This window comes from Scylla paramamosain, chromosome 46 (assembly GCF_035594125.1).
Source record: "Scylla paramamosain isolate STU-SP2022 chromosome 46, ASM3559412v1, whole genome shotgun sequence".
Lineage (NCBI taxonomy): Eukaryota > Metazoa > Arthropoda > Malacostraca > Decapoda > Portunidae > Scylla > Scylla paramamosain.
In genome coordinates, this window is record NC_087196.1 from 1,573,622 (window position 1) to 1,594,172 (window position 20,551).

Consider the following 20,551-nt stretch of genomic DNA (forward strand, 5'->3'; position numbering starts at 1 on the left):
CAGTGACAGGTGTTATAGTCATGAGATAAAGAAGGTTTTGTATTGTGTTTTTATTTGAATATATGAAGATAGCTATCTATAGGTGTAGTAATATCGTCTAGTTTAATTATCTTTATTTCTTTGAAGAGAGGATTTGTATGTTCTAGGTAATTACTGTTGATTATTATTCTTACTATTTTCTTGAGTTGTATTCAAAGAAATTAGATAAGTAGGGTATGTTATGTACCATATGGGGGTTACAGTAGGTTAATAGTGGATGAATGTGAGCATAATAAATGTCCTTAAGTAAAACCTGTGGCATGAAGTCTTTTGTTTGGTAGTGTAAGACAATGTGTCTCGAGATTTTTAAAGTATGTTTTTTTTTTTTTTAATGCTTAAAAGTTTAAGAATCGTCATATATTACACCAAGAAATTTTATTTTATTAGTTTTAGAGATTATTTTATTGTTTATTTGTAAGTGGGAAAAATTATTGTTTGTTTATGGTAAATAGCGTGAGTTTTGAAAGTATTAATAATGAGACAGAGAAAGATGAGCTGGGAAGAGACGTGACAGTGAGTGAGAACGGCATAAGTAGGTGACAAATTTGGATGAGAAAATAAAAGAGATCGGGAAAGAGAGAGAGAGAGAGAGAGAGAGAGAGAGAGAGAGAGAGAGAGAGAGAGAGAGAGAGAGAGAGAGAGAGAGAGAGAGAGAGAGAGAGAGAAACAATGGATTTAGTTTTCATCAAAGTGTGGATATTGTACAAGAATTTCGTCGAGAATGTCTTGCTTTAACAAATGTTTGAAAAGAATAATTAAATCTTAGTCCTGTGGCAGCAGATGTCTTACAATGGGACATTCTAAGCAATAATGATTGATAGTATTGGCTGCCGGAAGGTAGCGCAATCTGCATGAGGAGTGATGAGGTACATCCACTGTCTGAGATGCCTGCCACAAAATTCGGTACCCCAGCCTTGCATGGTACTCACCACATTGTGTCGCCACATTATGAGTCTGTGGGGAAGACACTTGTGGGAGCAGTGATCAAAATGTTCATAGTGTTTTATGGAAACACTGTCGTCTCGTTCAGCGTTTCTTCGTTGCTTTACTCAGGCATGCAAGGCATAGTATAGTTAACCGCTTTGGAGGCTGAAGTGTAAGAGAGAGCTAGTTACACGACACCGTGGTAAATCCGCGTCAATTTCTACAGCAGGAACATGCATGTTGAGTTAGTTACAGTGGCACACAACCTTTTGATGAGATTGCTGCCATCCGGTCGATTAAAATGATCAGGTTTCAAGACACTTATCCACCAATTTTTGACCACTGCTTTGACCCTTTTAAGGGACTGGCATTTCAGTGGGCATTTTTTTTATTAGATTTTTGTTGCCCTTGGCCAGTATCCTTCCTACATAAAAAAAAAAAAGGTGCTCTTGGGACCAGCGCTACTCTGATGACATTGAAGTAATCAGGTGCAAGATGGGATAAGAACAGAAACTTTTGAGTGAAGTAGGTGACATTAGTGTAAATTCGATTAATAAGTGGTGGCAAGTTGAGTTCTAACTACATGTTAACAATTCATGTGGAGGCTGGGAAACCAAGAGAGAGAGAGAGAGAGAGAGAGAGAGAGAGAGAGAGAGAGAGAGAGAGAGAGAGAGAGAGAGAGAGAGAGAGAGAGAGAGAGAGAGAGAGAGAGAGAGAGAGAGAGAGAGAGAGAGAGAGAGAGAGAGAGAGAGAGAGAGCCACACCTCATCCTTCCTTCCTTCTTCTACACTTTCTCCTCCTCCTCCTCCTCCTCCTGCTCTTCTTCTTCTTCTTCTTCTTCTTCCTCCTCCTCCTTCTCTTTCTCTTAAGTATATATAACAAACGTTGTAATAGTTATCTATCATACTGTGGTATATCCAGGGATCCCACTACTTATAATAATAATAATTATTACTATTATTATTATTATTATTATTATTATTATTATTATTATCACCATCATCATCATCACCATAATTTAGGTGTTTTAAAGTATGAAATACTCGTACATTTTAAGTAAAGTAATGGCCAGGAATATGCTAAGGTATTAAACTTGTCTCAAATAGACATTTTTTTTCCCCCATTGCCTAAAGCTAGGTCAGCATACCAAAGTTTAGTGGCAAAGGAATTTAGAAAATAAATTTAAATTGAAAAGAGAAAAATACTGTCCATTCACATTTCCATTAATTATTTGTGTGTGTTTTTTTTTTTTACAGTGTTGATTATTGATAGTTGATATTTTTCTTAGCTTTTCAAGTTCTGGATTTTTACTTCGGAAACACATACACATTACTTCTCTGTTTAAGAGTTCATTGTCACTGTTATAGTAACCAACCATATAATTATATTATATTATATTTCAGATAAGAATTGTGATTATCCTTTTGTCCGAGCGGGATCTAACTGCGTGATGCTGACTTCACAAAAGATGTCTTGGGACGATGCACGCCATTACTGCGCTTCTGAAGGGAGCGACCTGGCCATTTTCGAGGACGTCAATACCTACGCAGAGATTCTTGCTATGATCAGAAGTAGGAGTAATTATTAATGTTTCCATAGTGAAGATTGCAATAAATCTATTCATATATTATTCATGTAGGTCAAGAACTACAACACTATGAAAACATTCCATGAATTAATTACTCTGATCTTCATCTGCTCCTGATGTCTAGAATAGCACGATTCCCTCTATATTTATGCCCAAAATCATGCCAGATCAATATTTCAACATGCTAAAAACTTGTCCATTAATACGAGAATCTTGCCAAAATTTGAACGTTGAACCTTCTAAGCATAGTTTTAATTCAGACTGTTCTTGTAATGTACATGATACATAGAAAGCTTTCATCTCCCGAATTTTATGCACTTCACATTTCTGACCAGAATCGCGCCAAAAATGTTTTTCAATAGGCCAAAAACTCTATCTCCAATGAAAAATGTGAACTTTTTTTTCCAGATTAAACTACCAAACTGACTTGCCACTTAGTAAAATATATTTTCCTAATGGCAATACTGCCATCTCATACATGTCTAAAAATGAAGCTTAAACCTTTGTTAAAAATTATGTACACTGTATAATTTAGCGATTGTTCCTTACACTTTTCCACCTTCCGACTACTTCATGCTTTGCATTAGAATCCTTTCTAGTGATATTTTCCATACCTTCTCTGGCCTTAACCCTGAGAATGTTTATGGACTTCATGGAATCCTTCCAGTTATTTTCCATAACGCTGCCTCTGTGATACACCTTATCTATTCACTCTTCCATTAACAGTTATCTTTCCCTCCTCCAGAAACTTCGCCTTTAAACTGTAGGCTTCTTGCTTTTATTTTCTACTTTTTTTTTTTTTTCTTAACAGGGAGAATCTTAAACATATATCACTTCACAACCTCAAATCTCATCACCAGTATGGGTTACACTGACCATTCTAGTACATGTAGCTTTCTGGTCATCCTCAATTAATCTTGGTAGATTTTGGGGGAGAATTTTGGTGCAACTTTCGTTGTTGCCTTAGACATGCAAAAAAAAAAAAAAAAAAAAAAAGACAAGTCTGACGCAAACCTTTGATTTCTAAACTACCCTTCTACGGCTTCTTTAACTTCATCTCGAGTTTCCTTTCTGACTGTTCTGTTTTTGCTGTGGTGGACGGTCACTATGGTGTTTCGGTTTTATACTGACATCACTATTTTTTTTCTATTACTCATCAACGACCTTGTCAAATAAAATCCCCTCTATACTGCCCGTACACTGTTACAATGATGACACCATCTTATGTTTTCTTATTTAAAGAGCTGTTAACGTGGGGAAGCCACAGAATACATGTGCTGCTGCAACAACATCAACTACTACTACTACTACTATTACTACTACTACTACTTCTACATCATTTTTATTATTATTATTATTATTATTATTATTATTATTATTATTATTATTATTAGTAGTAGTAGTAGTAGTAGTAGTAGTAGTAGTAGTAGTAGTAGTAGCAGTAGTAGTAGTATTGTTATCATCATCATCATCATCATCTTCATCATCTTCATCATCCTCGTAATCATCAATATTGTTATTGTTTCAATAATAATAATAATAAATAAATAAATAAATCTTCCCCTGTCAATATATATATGATAAGATGAGTGAGAGAAACTGCGTGTAGACTCCTCTGAACTCCACTGAACTGGCAATTTCAGTGAGGATGGCTTAATTTAGTGACATCTCGACTGGTGATGTGAGCCAATCATGAAACAAGTGCACTATATATATATATATATATATATATATATATATATATATATATATATATATATATATATATATATATATATATATATATATATATATATATATATATATATATATATATTGTTTTTACTTCTAATGTAACGAAACGATACATTCCTTTCTCCCATCATAAAGAGTCCTTTCCTTGTGTATAAGCACATCTGCCTATCGTCTTGGTAAACAAAGGGAGAATGGTATATTCCTCAGGAACACAAGAAAATAGCAGTTTGTCTTCCTTCTTGAAGAAGACAATAAAAAGCTTTTTTTTTTCAGAACGATAACAACAGGGTGGTAGCTTGTACAAGGATAAAATTCCTAGTTGACTGTAGTTATTTGTCAGTATTTGTCCAAAGGTTCAAAGAAACAACTGTAGAAAAACTGCCGTATATTACAACAAGACTGTGGAGGTAAGGAGCATAAGTTTGCGTCATCGCGATAATTCATCACGATAACGATATCGGGTTATCGCTTATTCGACAATTATTTTTCCTTCGTTATTGATTCATCAGTATCACCGATACTTTTGGTTCCAAACTAGCTATAAAAATAATAATCGACAATTTTAGTTTTTTTTGAAACATGAACATGTTGAAGTTTTTAACTTTCAAAATCAATTGTGGTTATCTTACTTAGAAAAGTAGTGAAGAGATAGGATTACAATTGAATTTTAAGTTTTCTAAAAATTTTCTAAGTTTTCTATGATAAAGATAAAAAATAAAGATTTGGATCTATCGATTTTTTAATTAGAATATCAATATCGTTATCAATGGTATCGGAAACTATTCATCATGTCAGGTTATAGAGGCGAATTTTTCACCTAATCCCAGAGAATGGGGAGCCCTTAATACAATAAAATTAATTCTATAATGGTAAGGTCTTAAACCAGCTCAAACAAATCCCAGATAATTACACCGCGCCAATGAGGTTGACGAATCTAATAAGTCTTCTTTGCTTCGCCGTCCTGTTACCTCTGTTGCTACGCAAGCCGGGAAGAGATACCAGACTTTGACTAATTCCCCAATTGATTTCAAAAGTCCATTGAATTAAACTTCTTAAAGTAACAACTATAAAGTAAACAGTAACTTAATTATTCATATTTTTCATCCCTGAACTCACAACCTAGTCGCCCCCCCCCACTAAAAACAAAATTATAACTCTTAATAAATTTCCCCATTGGAAACCTTTATCCTTAGTTTCCCGCCGATTTCCTCACAAGCAAAGCCAGTCTCTCTCGGATTCTCCTCAGGTGAGCATGCAGTCTGATAATCTCCTCTTCCATTTCCTGTAATATTAAGCAAGTGTTTATTTAACAATAATTTTACTAAAGTCAGTCTCTCTCGGATTCTCCTCAGATATTCCTGTTGATAAACTGTTTTCTGAGTGGATAGATATTCGCATTTTTTTTTTTTTTTTTTCTTTTTTGTTGGTTTTCTCCACGGGACTAGTGAAACCACCTGGTTCGAGATCACCGTGTGAGACTGTCCTCAGGTCTATACATACTTTTGGGTATATTTGTTATTTATTTATTTATTCTCTGGTCTCCCCCGCAATTCAGTAGTCGCGAAAATATCTCCATCGTAGTTTTTATGTAATTGAAGAATACGCTACCATTTATTTTTATATTTCTGAATTCCTTTCTTATTATTATTATTTCGGATTATTCCATTATTTATTAAAAATCATAAAAGTGTCCGTTTTTGTATTTCTCTTAATCCAGTGATAGGATTTATAATTATCGTCTGCCACAAGGGAACATCACACCCCTTAGAGGGCACTAAATAGGTATGACACAGGTTTGAGTTGAAGAAGTTTGCAGTAATTGCACTTCTATTGGATGAAGAGGAAGAGTTTAACCGTAAAAACAAGCGGTTATGGGTAGATAAAGCCTTGAGGAAAAGAAAAATCGAAGGTGAATACTGGACTCTCTACAAGGAATTGGAAGATGATGAAGTAAAATTCTTTCAGTACTTTAAAATGTCAACTATTTGTTGAATAAGATAGAGATAGATCTTCTCAAGAAAAACACTACTTTTCGGGAGGCAATTATCCCAAAACAAAGACCGGCTGTGTGCTTAAGTCAAGTATATCCTTTTATTTTTACATTAAGCTAGTACATAAAAATTTGTATGAGAAAGACTCCTCAAGGCAAGTATGTCCTTTTTCTTTCTATATTAGGCTAATTCATAACAAAAATTTGTATGAGAAAGACTAGTTTAAGGCAAGTATCCTTTTATTTCTATATTAGGCTAGAGCAAAACAAAAATTTGTATGAGAAAGACTGGCTGTGTGTTTCAGGTAAGTTTGCATTTTTATGTTTTTTTAATGAACTTTCATTTCACAGATTTGTCAGGTTCTTGTACTGGCTATCCATGTGACGATGGTGATGGATATGGTGATGCTACTGTTATTGTTTTGAATTGTAGGTGGTAATGTAGAATATCCAGCTGTTGGTGTTGGTGATGCAACGGGCGAAATGTTTCTTAATATTTGTGTAATTTCTAAGTCAGATGCAACTGAAAAAAAAGAAAACTTTGCTTTTGCACATATTTTTTATGAGAGATTAATTAATTTATTTTATTTTTTTTATTTTTATTTATTTATTTATTTTTTCACTGGGGCTGCAACACTTTGAAAGAATAAATCTATAGGCTCACTAGGCTTTCATCCCTAGTCACTCTCGACTATATATTTCTTTAAAACAGAGGAAGCTGTCTCCGATGGCTTCATGGGTCTTCTTGATGGAATGCTCACTGGTTTCTTGAGTTCACATCCGCTTCCTTGTCCTGAATCGTTCTTTCCAACAACAACAACTGATCTTTATCTCTACTTTTTTTCTTTTTTGGTGAGGGGGGCACCATATCCTCCTCCTCCGTGGCCTCCACGTTCTCAGTAAATACCTCTGCTCCATCATCAAGATTAGTTACTCTATCTCTCTCACGCAGAAAAGGCTTCACAAAAGACATTTCATCTGCATACTTGTATTTCCCTTCGCTTGCTGCTTCCTGACCACTTTTGTTAGCAGTCTTTCTTATGGATATTCAATACTGGTCGCGCAAGGAAGTCCATCTCTGTTTACACTCCTATCCTAGTGAAGGAAGAAAATACATTATTTAACAGTAGCCTATCAAATTGTTTCGTTGTAATAAAAGAAAAATCTGGACAAGTTTCTATAAAATTATATTTTGAATATTTCAAAGTTATGCCGATACATCAACCTAATTATTAATAGGACAATGCTTTTCCTCAATCATAGCATGCGTAGAAAATATATAAAAAGTTTTTGTAATACCAGTACACTTAAAAGTAGTTATTTGTTAGTGTTCAGCAACATTTCTATATTAAAATTTCAAATTTCTTGCCACTGGCGATAGCTTCAGAACAATCTCATTCAGCTAACGCTTCGGACATTCAACAGTACATGATATTGTGAAGGAAGTGTGTAAAGTTATCATCAAGATATTGCAACCGGAAGCTATGGCAACACCTACAGAGGAGACCTGGAAGCAAATAGCAACAGACTTCTGGGGCTTGTGGAATTTTCCCAACTGTATAGGCGCCGTTGACGGGAAGCACTCTCTTGGCAGTAGCCGCGCATTGAGTTCATATTCAAGTTTATCAGTGATTTATAACATGTAAAAGGAAAGGAATGCTTTGATTCAAAGAGTTATATCGCAGAATATGAGAAATATTATTCTTGATTAATAACATTTTAAAAGGAAATCAATGCTTTTATTCAGAGTTATATCATCATATATGAAAAGTGTAATAAACTTTGAGATTCTTACCTGGTTTGTTGAGTTCTCCTATTCTATTCCATAGAATCCTTGAATAAGTTATCACTAAATCTCCTGTTTGACATATCACAGGGTTCTTCATGTTGTCCAACAAGCTCAATCTGTTTTTCATCCATGATGAAAAGGCACTTATGGTTCCTGTGGCTGCTGGTCAGTGACTGACCGTTGGCGGGGTGTCGTTCACACTATCGGCAACGGTTCGGTACGGCACCGGCATGGCACCGTCACGTCACGTCAAAATATTCTTGGAAAGAATCCGTGACGTAACGGTGCCGTGATGTGATGGTGACGTGACAGTGTCGAACCGATTGGTGTGAACAGATCCACTGGATTACATATAGGAAATTCTGACGTGATGTAATGAGACGGAGACGTGATGAATAGTGTGAATGGGCCTTTATCGGTTATCAGTTATCGGGCAATATATTAATCGCAAATTATTGATTATCTGTTATCGTCGATATCGCTATCGATTTATCGATTACCGAGATAACTTTTTTTTTTTTATTTATCATTCCCATTTATAGTTAAGAGGAGTGCACACCTGACACACCACCCGCGGGCCCCGAGCAGCTCGGGGGTAAAGGTACTGCCGACAGGGACCGTTCAGGGTGCAAGCCCAGCTGACACAGAAACACAACAACACACACATATACTTTTGTCATTTTTATTTCCTGTGACCTGCATGTCACCCATGTGTTTTGTGATGTGTAGCCTTTGTAATATACAAGTATTATTGTGATCTACTACGGACACAGTTCTCAGCTGTGCCCATCCCTAACAGGGCCCCCAAGAGTTCCAAGACCCACAGTGCATCGGCTCCCACCTTGATCTCCCACGCTTCAGAGAGATTCTGCCAACAGAATCCGTGGGGGGCCCATATACAGCAGGAATATATATATATATATATATATATATATATATATATATATATATATATATATATATATATATATATATATATATATATATATATATATATATATATATATATATATATATATATATATATATATATATATATATATATAACAAAAAAAAACAATAAAAGAATATGCCCACTGAAATGCCAGTCCCATAAAAGGGTCAAAGCAGTGGTCAAAAATTGATGAATAAGTGTCTTCAAACCTCCCTCTTGAAGGAATTCAAGTCATAGGAAGGTGGAAATATAGAAGCAAGCAGTGAGTTCCAGAGTTTACCAGAGAAAGGGATGAATGATTGAGAATACTGGTTAACTCTTGCGTTAAAAAGGTGGACAGAATAGGGGTGAGAGAAAGAAGAAAGTCTTGTGCAGCGAGGCCACGAAAGGAGGGGAGGCATGCAGTTAGCAAGATCAGAAGAGCAGTTAGCATGAAAATAGCGGTAGAAGACAGCTAGATATGCAACATTGCGGCGGTGAGAGAGAGGCTGAAGACAGTCAGTTAGAGGAGAGGAGTTGATGAGACGAAAAGCTTTTGATTCCACCCTGTCTAGAACAGCAGTATGAGTGGAACCCCCCAGACATGGACGGATAAGGCCCTTGTACAGAGTTAGCAACTGGGGGGGCTGAGAAAAATTGGCGGAGACTTCTCAGAACACCTAACTTCATAGAAGCTGTTTTAGCTAGAGATGAAATGTGAAGTTTCCAGTTCAGATTATAAGTAAAGGACAGACCGAGGATTTTCAGTGTAGAAGAGGGGGACAGTTGAGTGTCATTGAAGAAGAGGGGATAGTTGTCTGGAAGGTTGTGTCGAGTTGATAGATGGAGGAATTGAGTTTTTGAGGCATTGAACAATACCAAGTTTGCTCTGCCCCAATCAGAAATTTTAGAAAGATCAGAAGTCAAGCGTTCTGTGGCTTCCCTGCGTGATATGTTTACCTCCTGAAGGGTTGGACGTCTATGAAAAGACGTGGAAAAGTGCAGGGTGGTATCATCAGCGCAGGAGTGGATAGGACAAGAAGTTTGGTTTAAAAGATCATTAATGAATAATAAGAAGAGAGTGGGTGACAGGACAGAACCCTGAGGAACACCACTGTTAATAGATTTAGGAGAAGAACAGTGACCGTCTACCACAGCAGCAATAGAACGGTCAGAAAGGAAACTTGAGATGAAGTTACAGAGAGAAGGATAGAAACCGTAGGAGGGTAGTTTGGAAATCAAAGCCTTGTGCCAGACTCTATCAAATACTTTTGATATGTCCAAGGCAACAGCAAAAGTTTCACGAAAATCTCTAAAAGAGGATGACCAAGACTCAGTAAGGAAAGCCAGAAGATCACCAGTAGACTGCAAGGACTGCAAGGCAGTCAATTATTACGAGCCAAACGAAACCTATTATTGATGTTATTTCATTCTGAGCAGCCCGGGCCGGCACAGCCCAACGTAACGCTATTGAAACGCTAATATCTCCGGAACTACGACTCCGATCGTGACAAAATTAGTATCATATGATAGCACAATTCTATTAATATTATATGATGTAGCTTTCATCTTTTCTATTGGGTGAAGTCAATGGGTAAATTGCAAAAAAATATAAGGGTATCGAAAACTTTTCGATGAATTTTAATGAAACTTAAGAGAAGTCATGTTGTTCTAATTTTAACAAAATTCCTTATGTTGCTCAAATTTTAATAAAATTCTTTGTCTACTTTTAAGTAGCGCTGTGCATGCGCAAAATCTAAATTCCAGCTTTTTAACTAATTAACTGATCGAGCTCAAATTTTGTTGGTAATAAAAGTAATACAAGTTATAACGGAAAAAAAAAAAAAAACGTCAAATTTCCAACACTGCTGCGCATGCGGGAAATATAATATAAAACTTTTTGTAGAGTGACCGTCAGTTTTCTGCAATTTTCACCAGTTTCCTTTTGTCTTAACGAGAGCGGGTACATACTCGTACCACTGAACACAATAATATTTCCTATCCAACGGTATATAAGCACAACCATTAGGCTCTCGCAAAGTTTTGAGTTAGACTTGAATATTAGGCAAGTACGCGATGTGTGCAGTGCCTGAGATTGCCACCAACTTTTCAGCTAATGAACTAATAAAGCTCAAATTAATACTGATTAATAATAATAATAATGATAATAATAATAATAATAATAATAATAATAATAATAATAATAATAATAATAATAATAATTAATAATAATAATAATAAGCTTAGATTAATATAAGTTATTACGAAGAAGCATGTCAAATTTGTAACACTTTTGCGCATGCGCAAAATATATAATAAAACTTTTAATAAACCTAACGTCAGTTTTCTGCAATTTTCACCAACTTCCTTTTGTCTCAACGAGAGCAGACACATACCAATGAACGCAGAATGAAATTTCCTATCCAGCGATAAATAGCACAACTCTTTGGCTCCCAAAGTTCTGAGCTAGAGTGATTTGAATATTAGGCAAGTGGGTTATGTGTAGGGTGTCTGAAATTCTCTCTCTCTCTCTCTCTCTCTCTCTCTCTCTCTCTCTCTCTCTCTCTCTCTCTCTCTCTCTCTCTCTCTCTCTCTCTCTCTCTCTCTCTCTCTCTCACTTATTGAAATATCCCCTTTACTAATGCATTACTGACAGCTACGCTTGTCAATCGGCTTTCGAGGTGTTTTACTGGTAAATAAAAATGCACACACAAAAAAAAAATAAACAAATAAATAAAAAATACATAGCTTTTGCAAAAAATTGAGAAAGGCAAAAAAAGAAAAATGTGTGGAGGCGTGTATAAAACACTATACACAGCCAAGAGACCTATATGTGCGCGTTTGTGATTATATATGTGTGTGTAGCCATGGTTAGCCGTATAGCACATGGCAATTGAAACAGCAAAATAAAAAAAAAAAAAATGCAATAAACACAATAGCCAAACAGAAAATCACAGACAAATACAGATAATGGCGGCAATTCGGAGTAGGTCATAAACACAGCGCGGTGGAGTGCCTCGGCAAATGAGAAGGCCGGAACAACGTAAACAAAGGAACTGGCCGATGAGAGAAGCGAACACAAAGCGGATAGGCACAAGCTAGCCAATGACAGCTTGGGAAGCAAGAAAGTGCGCCAGAACAGATGGCAAACCGAGAAAGTGCAAATATATAGAGTTAACACTATAAATGAGAGGCTCAGCAAAACAAATATACACCAGATATTTAGATAATAGGTGCAGAAGCTAGAACCTAGGGTGGCTAGCCGGGAAAGGCGGCAGGCAATGAACACTGCGGGTAGAGAGGCAGCAGGAGACGAAGCTTGATCAAAGAGCCCAGAAGCCGTGTAGGACGAGCCAATGTGAAAAATGGCATATATATATATATATATATATATATATATATATATATATATATATATATATATATATATATATATATATATATATATATATATATATATATATATATATATATAAAGTGTACAATGGAGCGCAGAGAGTGCTTGCCTGGCCGCCCCCAAGCAATGTACATAATTTATAATACTCAAGTCGACCTACGCTAGTGGTTCTCAACCTATGGGTAATTTGGAGCGCAGAGAGTGCTTGTCTGGCCACCCCCGAGCAATGTAGATATAATAATACTCAGGTCGACCTACACCAGTGGTTCTCAACATATGGGTAATTTGAATAATTTGGGTGACTAATGGAGGCCTGAGGTCGACCTGCACCAGTGGTTCTCAACCTATGCTTAATTTCAATAATCTGAGGACTGACTAATGAAGTCCTGAGAATAAAGGCATTCATATTGTTACGAATGTGTGAATGCATGTATGTAATAACAATAATAATAATAATAATAATAATAGTAATAATAATAATAATGATAATAATAATAATAATAATAATTAACTGCTTATTAAACATTATTAAGTAGCTCGAGAGCTGAAAATATACATGTACAGGGGGTTAAAATATACTAATAATTATGGAATACTTAAGATAATACTTAACCTAATTCATATGAAGTGCACACTTGGGTTCATTATTTATGATTTTCACTATTGTTGGGATGCCACTGTTGTTGGGATGCCACTGTTTTTGTATCTGTCTGTACGGGCACATATAGGAACCAGTTTATTATAATGTCTAACACTGTGGCGAGGTGGAGGCACGACTTGGGAAAGGAGATTTCTGTGACGTGGGTGGTGAAGGAATGTTTTTTTAGCAAACTGCCGAAGGAGGTGATGATGGTGGTCTTGGAGGGTGGCGAGGACTTCCTGATAGGTGTTGTAGCTGGACCCTCCTAAATGTTATTTAGAGAACGCGTTGGGCGCTCGAAAGAAAACGAGACAATAGAGGTAGAGGTGAAGGAAAGGGCTCTCCCTACGTCATCCGGAGAGGTTCATCTAAGCTCCACCCACAGGCTGCAAGAGTGCGCGTGGTATGACATGAGCATTATATGGAAATTGCTCCCGAGGCACAAGCAGAATATTTCTGGCGCGCGGGAAAGCAAGGCGGGAGCCGATGTATCGTGGGACAATGGGACCTGGTAGGGCCCAGCTGAGAACGGTGTCCGAAGAAGGACATAAAGGTACTTGTAAATTGCTTGGTACACATCACGAGACATATGGGTGACGCGCAGGTCACAGGAAATAAAAATGACAAATGTATGTGTTTGTGCTAGTGTGTTTCTGTGTCAGCTGTGCTTGGGCCCCTGTCAGTAGTGAATTAACCCTCAGCTGCCCGTGCCTCGGGGGCGACACATGTGCCTGGCGTGCACTGTTCTGTACCTCCACAGTCTTGTTGTTGTTTCCTTGAACCTCTGGACAAATACCGACACCAAGCAGACAAGAACTTCACCCTCTCAGAGTACGAGACTTTGGTGATAGGCGAAACGACAGATGTTAGAGGATGAGTTCACGGGGACTCAAGCCAGCCTTTCAAGCTGTGTTTATTAACAAAATTTTCGTTTTAGCGCTGGGAACTGTTGCGCTTTGAGGAGAGAAGAAATTTGTCATTACACCGGATATTTCTGATGAATCAAGACTAGAAAGATGTCATATAATAGAGAACTTTGCTTTTGGCATTTGGGAACCGTTATCTCGAGTGGATGCCCTTCCTAACCTTCGACAAGGTTACGATTCGAACCCACGTACCTGAGCATCCATTAGCCCCATGTGAAAGCGGTACCACTGTTCCAAGACGGCCGGTAACCGTGCTCTCATCTATTTATATATATATTTACCTACCTGCACACACACACACACACGCACACACGCTATATATATATACTCGTATATATATATATATATATATATATATATATATATATATATATATATATATATATATATATATATATATATATATATATATATATATATATATATATATATATATATATATATATATATATATTATAAATAGATTGACTGGTAAATGTAAACATATAGATATCCATAGAATTATTTATTCATATATTAATTTATTTATATATGGATGTCAAGTTAGAAATAGTATGTATGAAAGTTGCTCAAGAGCCCAGCTAAAGCACCTGAATTCAGTAGGTATTTAATGTAATGTACACTAGAAATGAAATGGAGAGAGAGAGAGAGAGAGAGAGAGAGAGAGAGAGAGAGAGAGAGAGAGAGAGAGAGAGAGAGAGAGAGAGAGAGAGAGAGAGAGAGACCAATAATCACTTTATTTCCAGGATATGAAGGTGAACTTCCAGATATATGGGTCGGTGGCTCAGACGTGGACAGGGAGGGCTCGTGGCGTTGGGTAAACGGAAAAATAATACCATCAGGGCCACCAATGTGGGGATCTAGTGATCAGTAAGATAACCGAAGCTTAACATTATATATATATATATATATATATATATATATATATATATATATATATATATATATATATATATATATATATATATATATATATATATATATATATATATATATATATATATATATATATATATATTTATCTTTTTATTTATTTATTTATTATTATTATTATTAATATTGCGTATTAATAACTTTTTCTTTCCAGTTTCAGAGCTGAACCAAGCGGAGGTCGCAGGGAAAACTGTGCCATTCTGTATAAAAATGACAAATATTACATGCATGATATCATTTGTTCACATCAAGCGGCACCGTTATGTGGGAAAAACTGAACATAACTGTGAACTTATGTACAAAAACTGGTCAAACGTATACAGTGACAATTAAACAAAAAAAATACCAGAAGCTAAATGTACATATAAAATGAAAATTGAAAGGATGTTCAGCTTAAAGAAACTTAAAATTGCTTGGAGTGGAATGAAACTATTGTGTGGCTTTAATAAGAACATATCATTGGACCCACCAAATGTCACCAGTTATATATAAGATTTAAACTCTTTCTATGTTGGGTTTGATATTCATAACTTTAATCTAGAATGTGAGAATATATTGTCAGCAATATATTGTTAGAAGTATTAATGTTGAACACATTCTTATAACACATGATGATGTAATGAATTCCCTGAAAAGAATTCAGAGTGAGAAAGCCAGTGGACCTGATAACATCTCCTGTAAATTATTTAAAACATGTGCAGAGCAACTTGCTGAACCACTGCGGATTTTTTTTCCAAATTTCATTAGACCAGTGTGTTCATCACAAAGATAAATTACAATTTGCTTATTCTCAAAATAGGAGTGTCCAGGATGCTGTGTTAACTTTATTTCTTCAAACTTGTGAACATCTTGTATCGAAAAATTCACAAGTAGGAATTGTTTTTGTAGATTTCAGTAGTGCATTTAATACTATAGAACCACATGTTTTGCTTATTATTATTATTATTATTATTTTTTTTTTTTTTAGAAATGAAGGTAAACAGTAATTTATTCTTGTGGATATATAGCTATCTTACAGAGAGACTACAATATACTAAAGTAAAAAAAAAATCAAATCTGAGACTGTAACCACGAATACAGGAGCTCATCAGGGTTGTGTGCTCTCTCCGTTGCTTTTTACTATGTACACGAATGACTGCATAAGCAGTACGCCTTGCTCGTCCATAATAAAATATACCGATGATACTGCTATTGTAGGTAAAATCAGCAATGATAGCTCGGAAGATTATCTGACACAAGTAAGGGATTTTCTCTCCTGGTGCAGTGACAATTATCTTAATCTCAATGTAAAGAAAACCAAGGAAATGATAGTAGATTTCAAAATAAATACTAGACTATCTGACACAATTGTTATAGCTAATGAAGAAATTGAAAGAGTCGAGGAATATAGCTATTCAGGTGTAATAAATGATCAAAAGTTAACAGGATCTGGAAATTCACATCAAGTTTATAACAAATGTCAACAGCGTATCGATTTTCTTAGAAAACTGAGAAATACTCATGTAGATCGGACAATATTATCACTATTTTATAAGTCTGTGGTAGAGTCCGTCTTGTGTTTCTCAATTACAATATGGTATAGAAAGTTAACATGTAGAGATAAGAACAAAATGAAGAAAATTGTTAAAACTGCTGGTAAACTTCGTGCAAAAACTGTGTCATTAGATGAATTATATAACACATATGTAAGGAAACATATAAATAAGATTATGACTGTTGGAAGTCATCCGCTGAATGAATATTATGTCTTCCTTAGATCAGGCAAAAGGTTGGCTCTCCCAAGGCTACACACAAATAGGTTTAAAAATTCTTTTATTCTGTATAACTATTTAGCATCTTAGCATAGCTAACTTACTATACTTTTAATATAACACAATTTACTTTTTAGAATTAAGTTTTATATCTTTTGGAGGGCTCGGAAATCATAAAGAATTTCATGTTGAATATGTATTCAGTGTGACAATAAAGCTTATCTTATCTTATCTTATCTTTGTAACATTGAAAATAACATGTACACACACGCACACACACGCACAGACACGTATATGATTTTTCACATGAGTTGGTATAATTATTTTGTTTTGCATAAGCATGAAAACTTCATTGTTCTTATGATTTTTTTTTCTTTCTTTTTTTTTTTGTGTGTGTGTGTTTAACTTCTACAAAATATTAATTACCACATATGAGTAATGCAGCTACGTCTGTGTTCCCTGTGCTGCGGTGTTGCGATAGCATTGTGTTTCACTAACTTAATATAATGTTAACCATGTGGCAACATTGTTACATGGATCTCTTTTTCTATCATGCTTAAGATGGTAAGATAAGATGACGACAAATCCACTCCCGTACTGTGCTGCTGAAGCACATTGATATCCAGTTCAATAATGACACTGTATATATAAAAACTGAATGGGAAACGGGGTCTGGTTGTTACGGATCCTATTTATTTATTTACTTTCTTTTTGTAACTCCAAAACGTGTGTAGTTTACAAAAATCATGCACTTCTAAAATGTATGTGCGTGAGCAAAATAAATTTAATTAAATTTCAATCTGAAACCGTGAAACCTGTTTTACACAACCACTCCCTTTTCTTGTCTTCTCACAAACTATTGTATCAGGGTCCATCTTTGGAAAGCATGTGGGCTTCCTTAAAGATAATTTTCTCAATGATGGAGCAGAATCCTTCTTTAACGATCACTATAATATTATGAAAACATCGTTGAGAAGCCCTCTTGCTTTCTGCTACAGGCTGATGAATGTATTCCACGAAAGACGCAGAAACGTTTGAAAAGAGTAGTAAGTTTGTGCATGACATCTATTTGCAAGTTACATAGCAAGAAAGATATTCTGAAATATCTGTACATGCAAAAGTGAAAGGATAATTCACGCTTCCAAGTTATAAAGACAAGGCGAGGAGGAAATTTCAGGGGCAAAGGTTGCAGGATGTACTCAAGGTATCACATGTTACTTGGCTGCACCACTTGTCAACTGAATAGATTTGTGGAATCCCCTAGTTCGAAACTGTTGTCCGAGGACTGCACCCGCAGAACCCAATGTTTACAAAGGTCCACTGATAAACAGAGGTGTTCACACGAGTCCCCAGACAACATGGCTGGAGACTGGAGTTAGAGATTAATCAACTTTAATGATTAATTTCTAGGTGGTCAAAGGTGGCCTTCAGTTTCATAAGGAACTATCCTTTTAAAAGGCTGTAATATCACATCCAAACAATTATCTTATAACTCTGAGCCACATGAAAGTAGTGTTGCTTTGCAGTTGGCAAGATGTGCTGCTTCCCATGAATTTACTTTCACTAGACTAAATATTTATTATTTACAGACTAGAACAACCACATGACCCAAACAGAGTAACTAGTCTTCACGCGCCAAGACAAAGCATCTGCTGAGCGCGCCCACAGATCAGAAACAAGAGCAGAATGTTTCACCGTTCCCACCATGCCTCGCAGTCACGAATCGGCTGGATGGAGATGGTGCACACACGTGGACGTAAATAAGTGATGTGATGAGTTTTGTACTGCATTACTTGCATTTGATCAGATATGGGTGCTTTTATGGTATGTGGGTGCTGATGCAACACCAGGAACAGGAAAGCAAAAGCAATCAAACCTTTCCGGTTTCTCCAAAAGATTTAAATACAAAGAGTGGAAGGCAACATGGAAACGGGAGGCTAACTTTAGTGTGGAAAATGCCCGAATTTGCTCCCTTTACTTCAAGAAAAGTGACTCCTATAACTCAGAGAAAGAAAATATTCTTTGTTATTCATCAAAGAACATCAGGCTGCCTCATTCCTGGTCTATACTGCCTGTACATCTTCCTCGGTCTAAAGCAGAACCAGGTATGTTAATAATATCAGGTTTACCTAGTCCTGTAGTCACCAAGCGAGTTTGGGATTGATTGTTTCTATAACCAGATACTTCAAGTTATTTGATAACTCATGTCTAGATACTGGCATCTGTGGGTGTCCTGCCCCACTGAAGTTGAAGTTGTTAGGTAATTATTTACAAATATAGAGGGATACAAATTATTTACAGTATTTTATGATATATTTGGAACGAATCTGACCATTATTTATGCTGCAGATTACTATATTTCGAAATACCCCTTCATGTTTATGGGTTAAGTATGAGAATCTAAAATTTCAGGGTGAGGCTGTAATTCTATATCGAACGTAATGTCTACCTGTTGTTGGTAGTGCTACTGCTGCTGAATGTGGTCTCTCATAAAATCAAGGTATTTAACACACTAATGTCTAATGCATATTTAGGTCAAGTTAGGTTAAAGTGCATGTAATATAGAATGGAAGCCCCCTATGTTAGTTTACGTTATGATGGGTTAGGTTAGGTTGGTATCTGTGGCTCGGGTTGGTTAGGTTAGAGATCTTTTGGGGGGTCCCAGGAAGGCGAAACCCCATGTCTAGGGTTAGGTTAGGTGGGGAGAGGCCATATTAGGTTGGGGAGAAAAAAAAATCTTCTCAGGATATTTTTGGTTTGCCATATATGGGTTATTTTGGCTGCCTCCACCTAAACACCCAGTTTTCCCACAAGTCCCCAAGTTTGTTGGGACTGGAGGCGGATGACAAAGGAATATAATATAAGGAGGCGCTACTTGAGCAATTTAGCCAACAATCACTGACTTAAATAAAAATGAAGGCCTCATTGAAAATAAATAAGTAAATGAATAAACATGAAAATCATTGGAAATACCTTAGTTTGTTTACACCCAATTTCGTCACCACTCATTGTCACCCATCATGTTCACCACCAAATAACTGGCAGAAACATACAGCCTACGAAAGCACAAGTGTTGTATTACTGTTGTTAATCTGGATAAAATATTGAAGTTATGAGTGGCAGAAACATAATATAAATGTGAAGTAACATGATAATAAAACAGGTAAAAAGAGTGGTATTGAAATGAAAGTGAAACTTGGTGACGAAGCAGGTTTGATTGATTGATTGATTGATTGATTTAAGTTAGGGCGCCGCAACAACGCGGTCATATGGCGCCGCTTCAAACCTTTAAGTGACAAAGCTTGCAGTTCTTAAAATAGCGGTTTAAAACAAAATTATAGGCATGGGAAAAACGTTAAAAGACCACTATAAAAGAAAACATAAAGAAAATGGGGAAAACCATAAAAGAAAAAAAAATGAGAGGGTTGGTATAGTGGTTTAATCAATTTAATTCAATTTAATTTAATTTCAAGTGAGGGAGTACTGATCCCACTGTTCCAGACCACTGTGTCTGATATTGTTCGCTCCATACCTATTGTGATTTCCAATGTTGCGCGCTTGCTTAGATTTGATACTCAATGGAATAACAGCATACACTAATAACTTTCTAATTTTATTTCGCTAAAAATAATGCACTAACTACTCGGGAATATCACTTTACACAACCGCAAAATGCACTTTAATATACTTTAAGATTCAAGTATGATTATTATGCATGAAGCGTTCAGCACTACATCAACATTCAATTTCATGAAAACATCGTAATAATTAGGAAAGTTATCTTTTCACTTCAAGATATAATATTATACATTATAATAATAACCAACAAAATATTCCTACCTACAATATCTATCAATATGAGCTGCGCCAGACTACACTGCAGATTTTTAAGTTCTCGGCAATCCAGTGAGCTGAGCCATCTCGTCC

The 20,551-nt window shown here is 36.0% G+C and overlaps 1 protein-coding gene across 1 annotated transcript in view; it reads left to right on the top strand.

Annotated features, from left to right (window-relative positions):
• The window catches only part of LOC135094617 (perlucin-like protein), a 64,565-nt gene extending 47,710 nt beyond the window's left edge, over positions 1-16,855 (top strand). The window contains exons 4-6 of the mRNA XM_063994866.1: positions 2,367-2,534; positions 14,687-14,810; positions 15,028-16,855. Of these exons, the coding sequence (XP_063850936.1) occupies positions 2,367-2,534; positions 14,687-14,810; positions 15,028-15,151 (416 nt within the window). The 3' untranslated portion in view covers positions 15,152-16,855. The remainder of the gene's footprint in view (positions 1-2,366; positions 2,535-14,686; positions 14,811-15,027) is intronic.
• Positions 16,856-20,551: the final 3,696 nt, after the last annotated feature.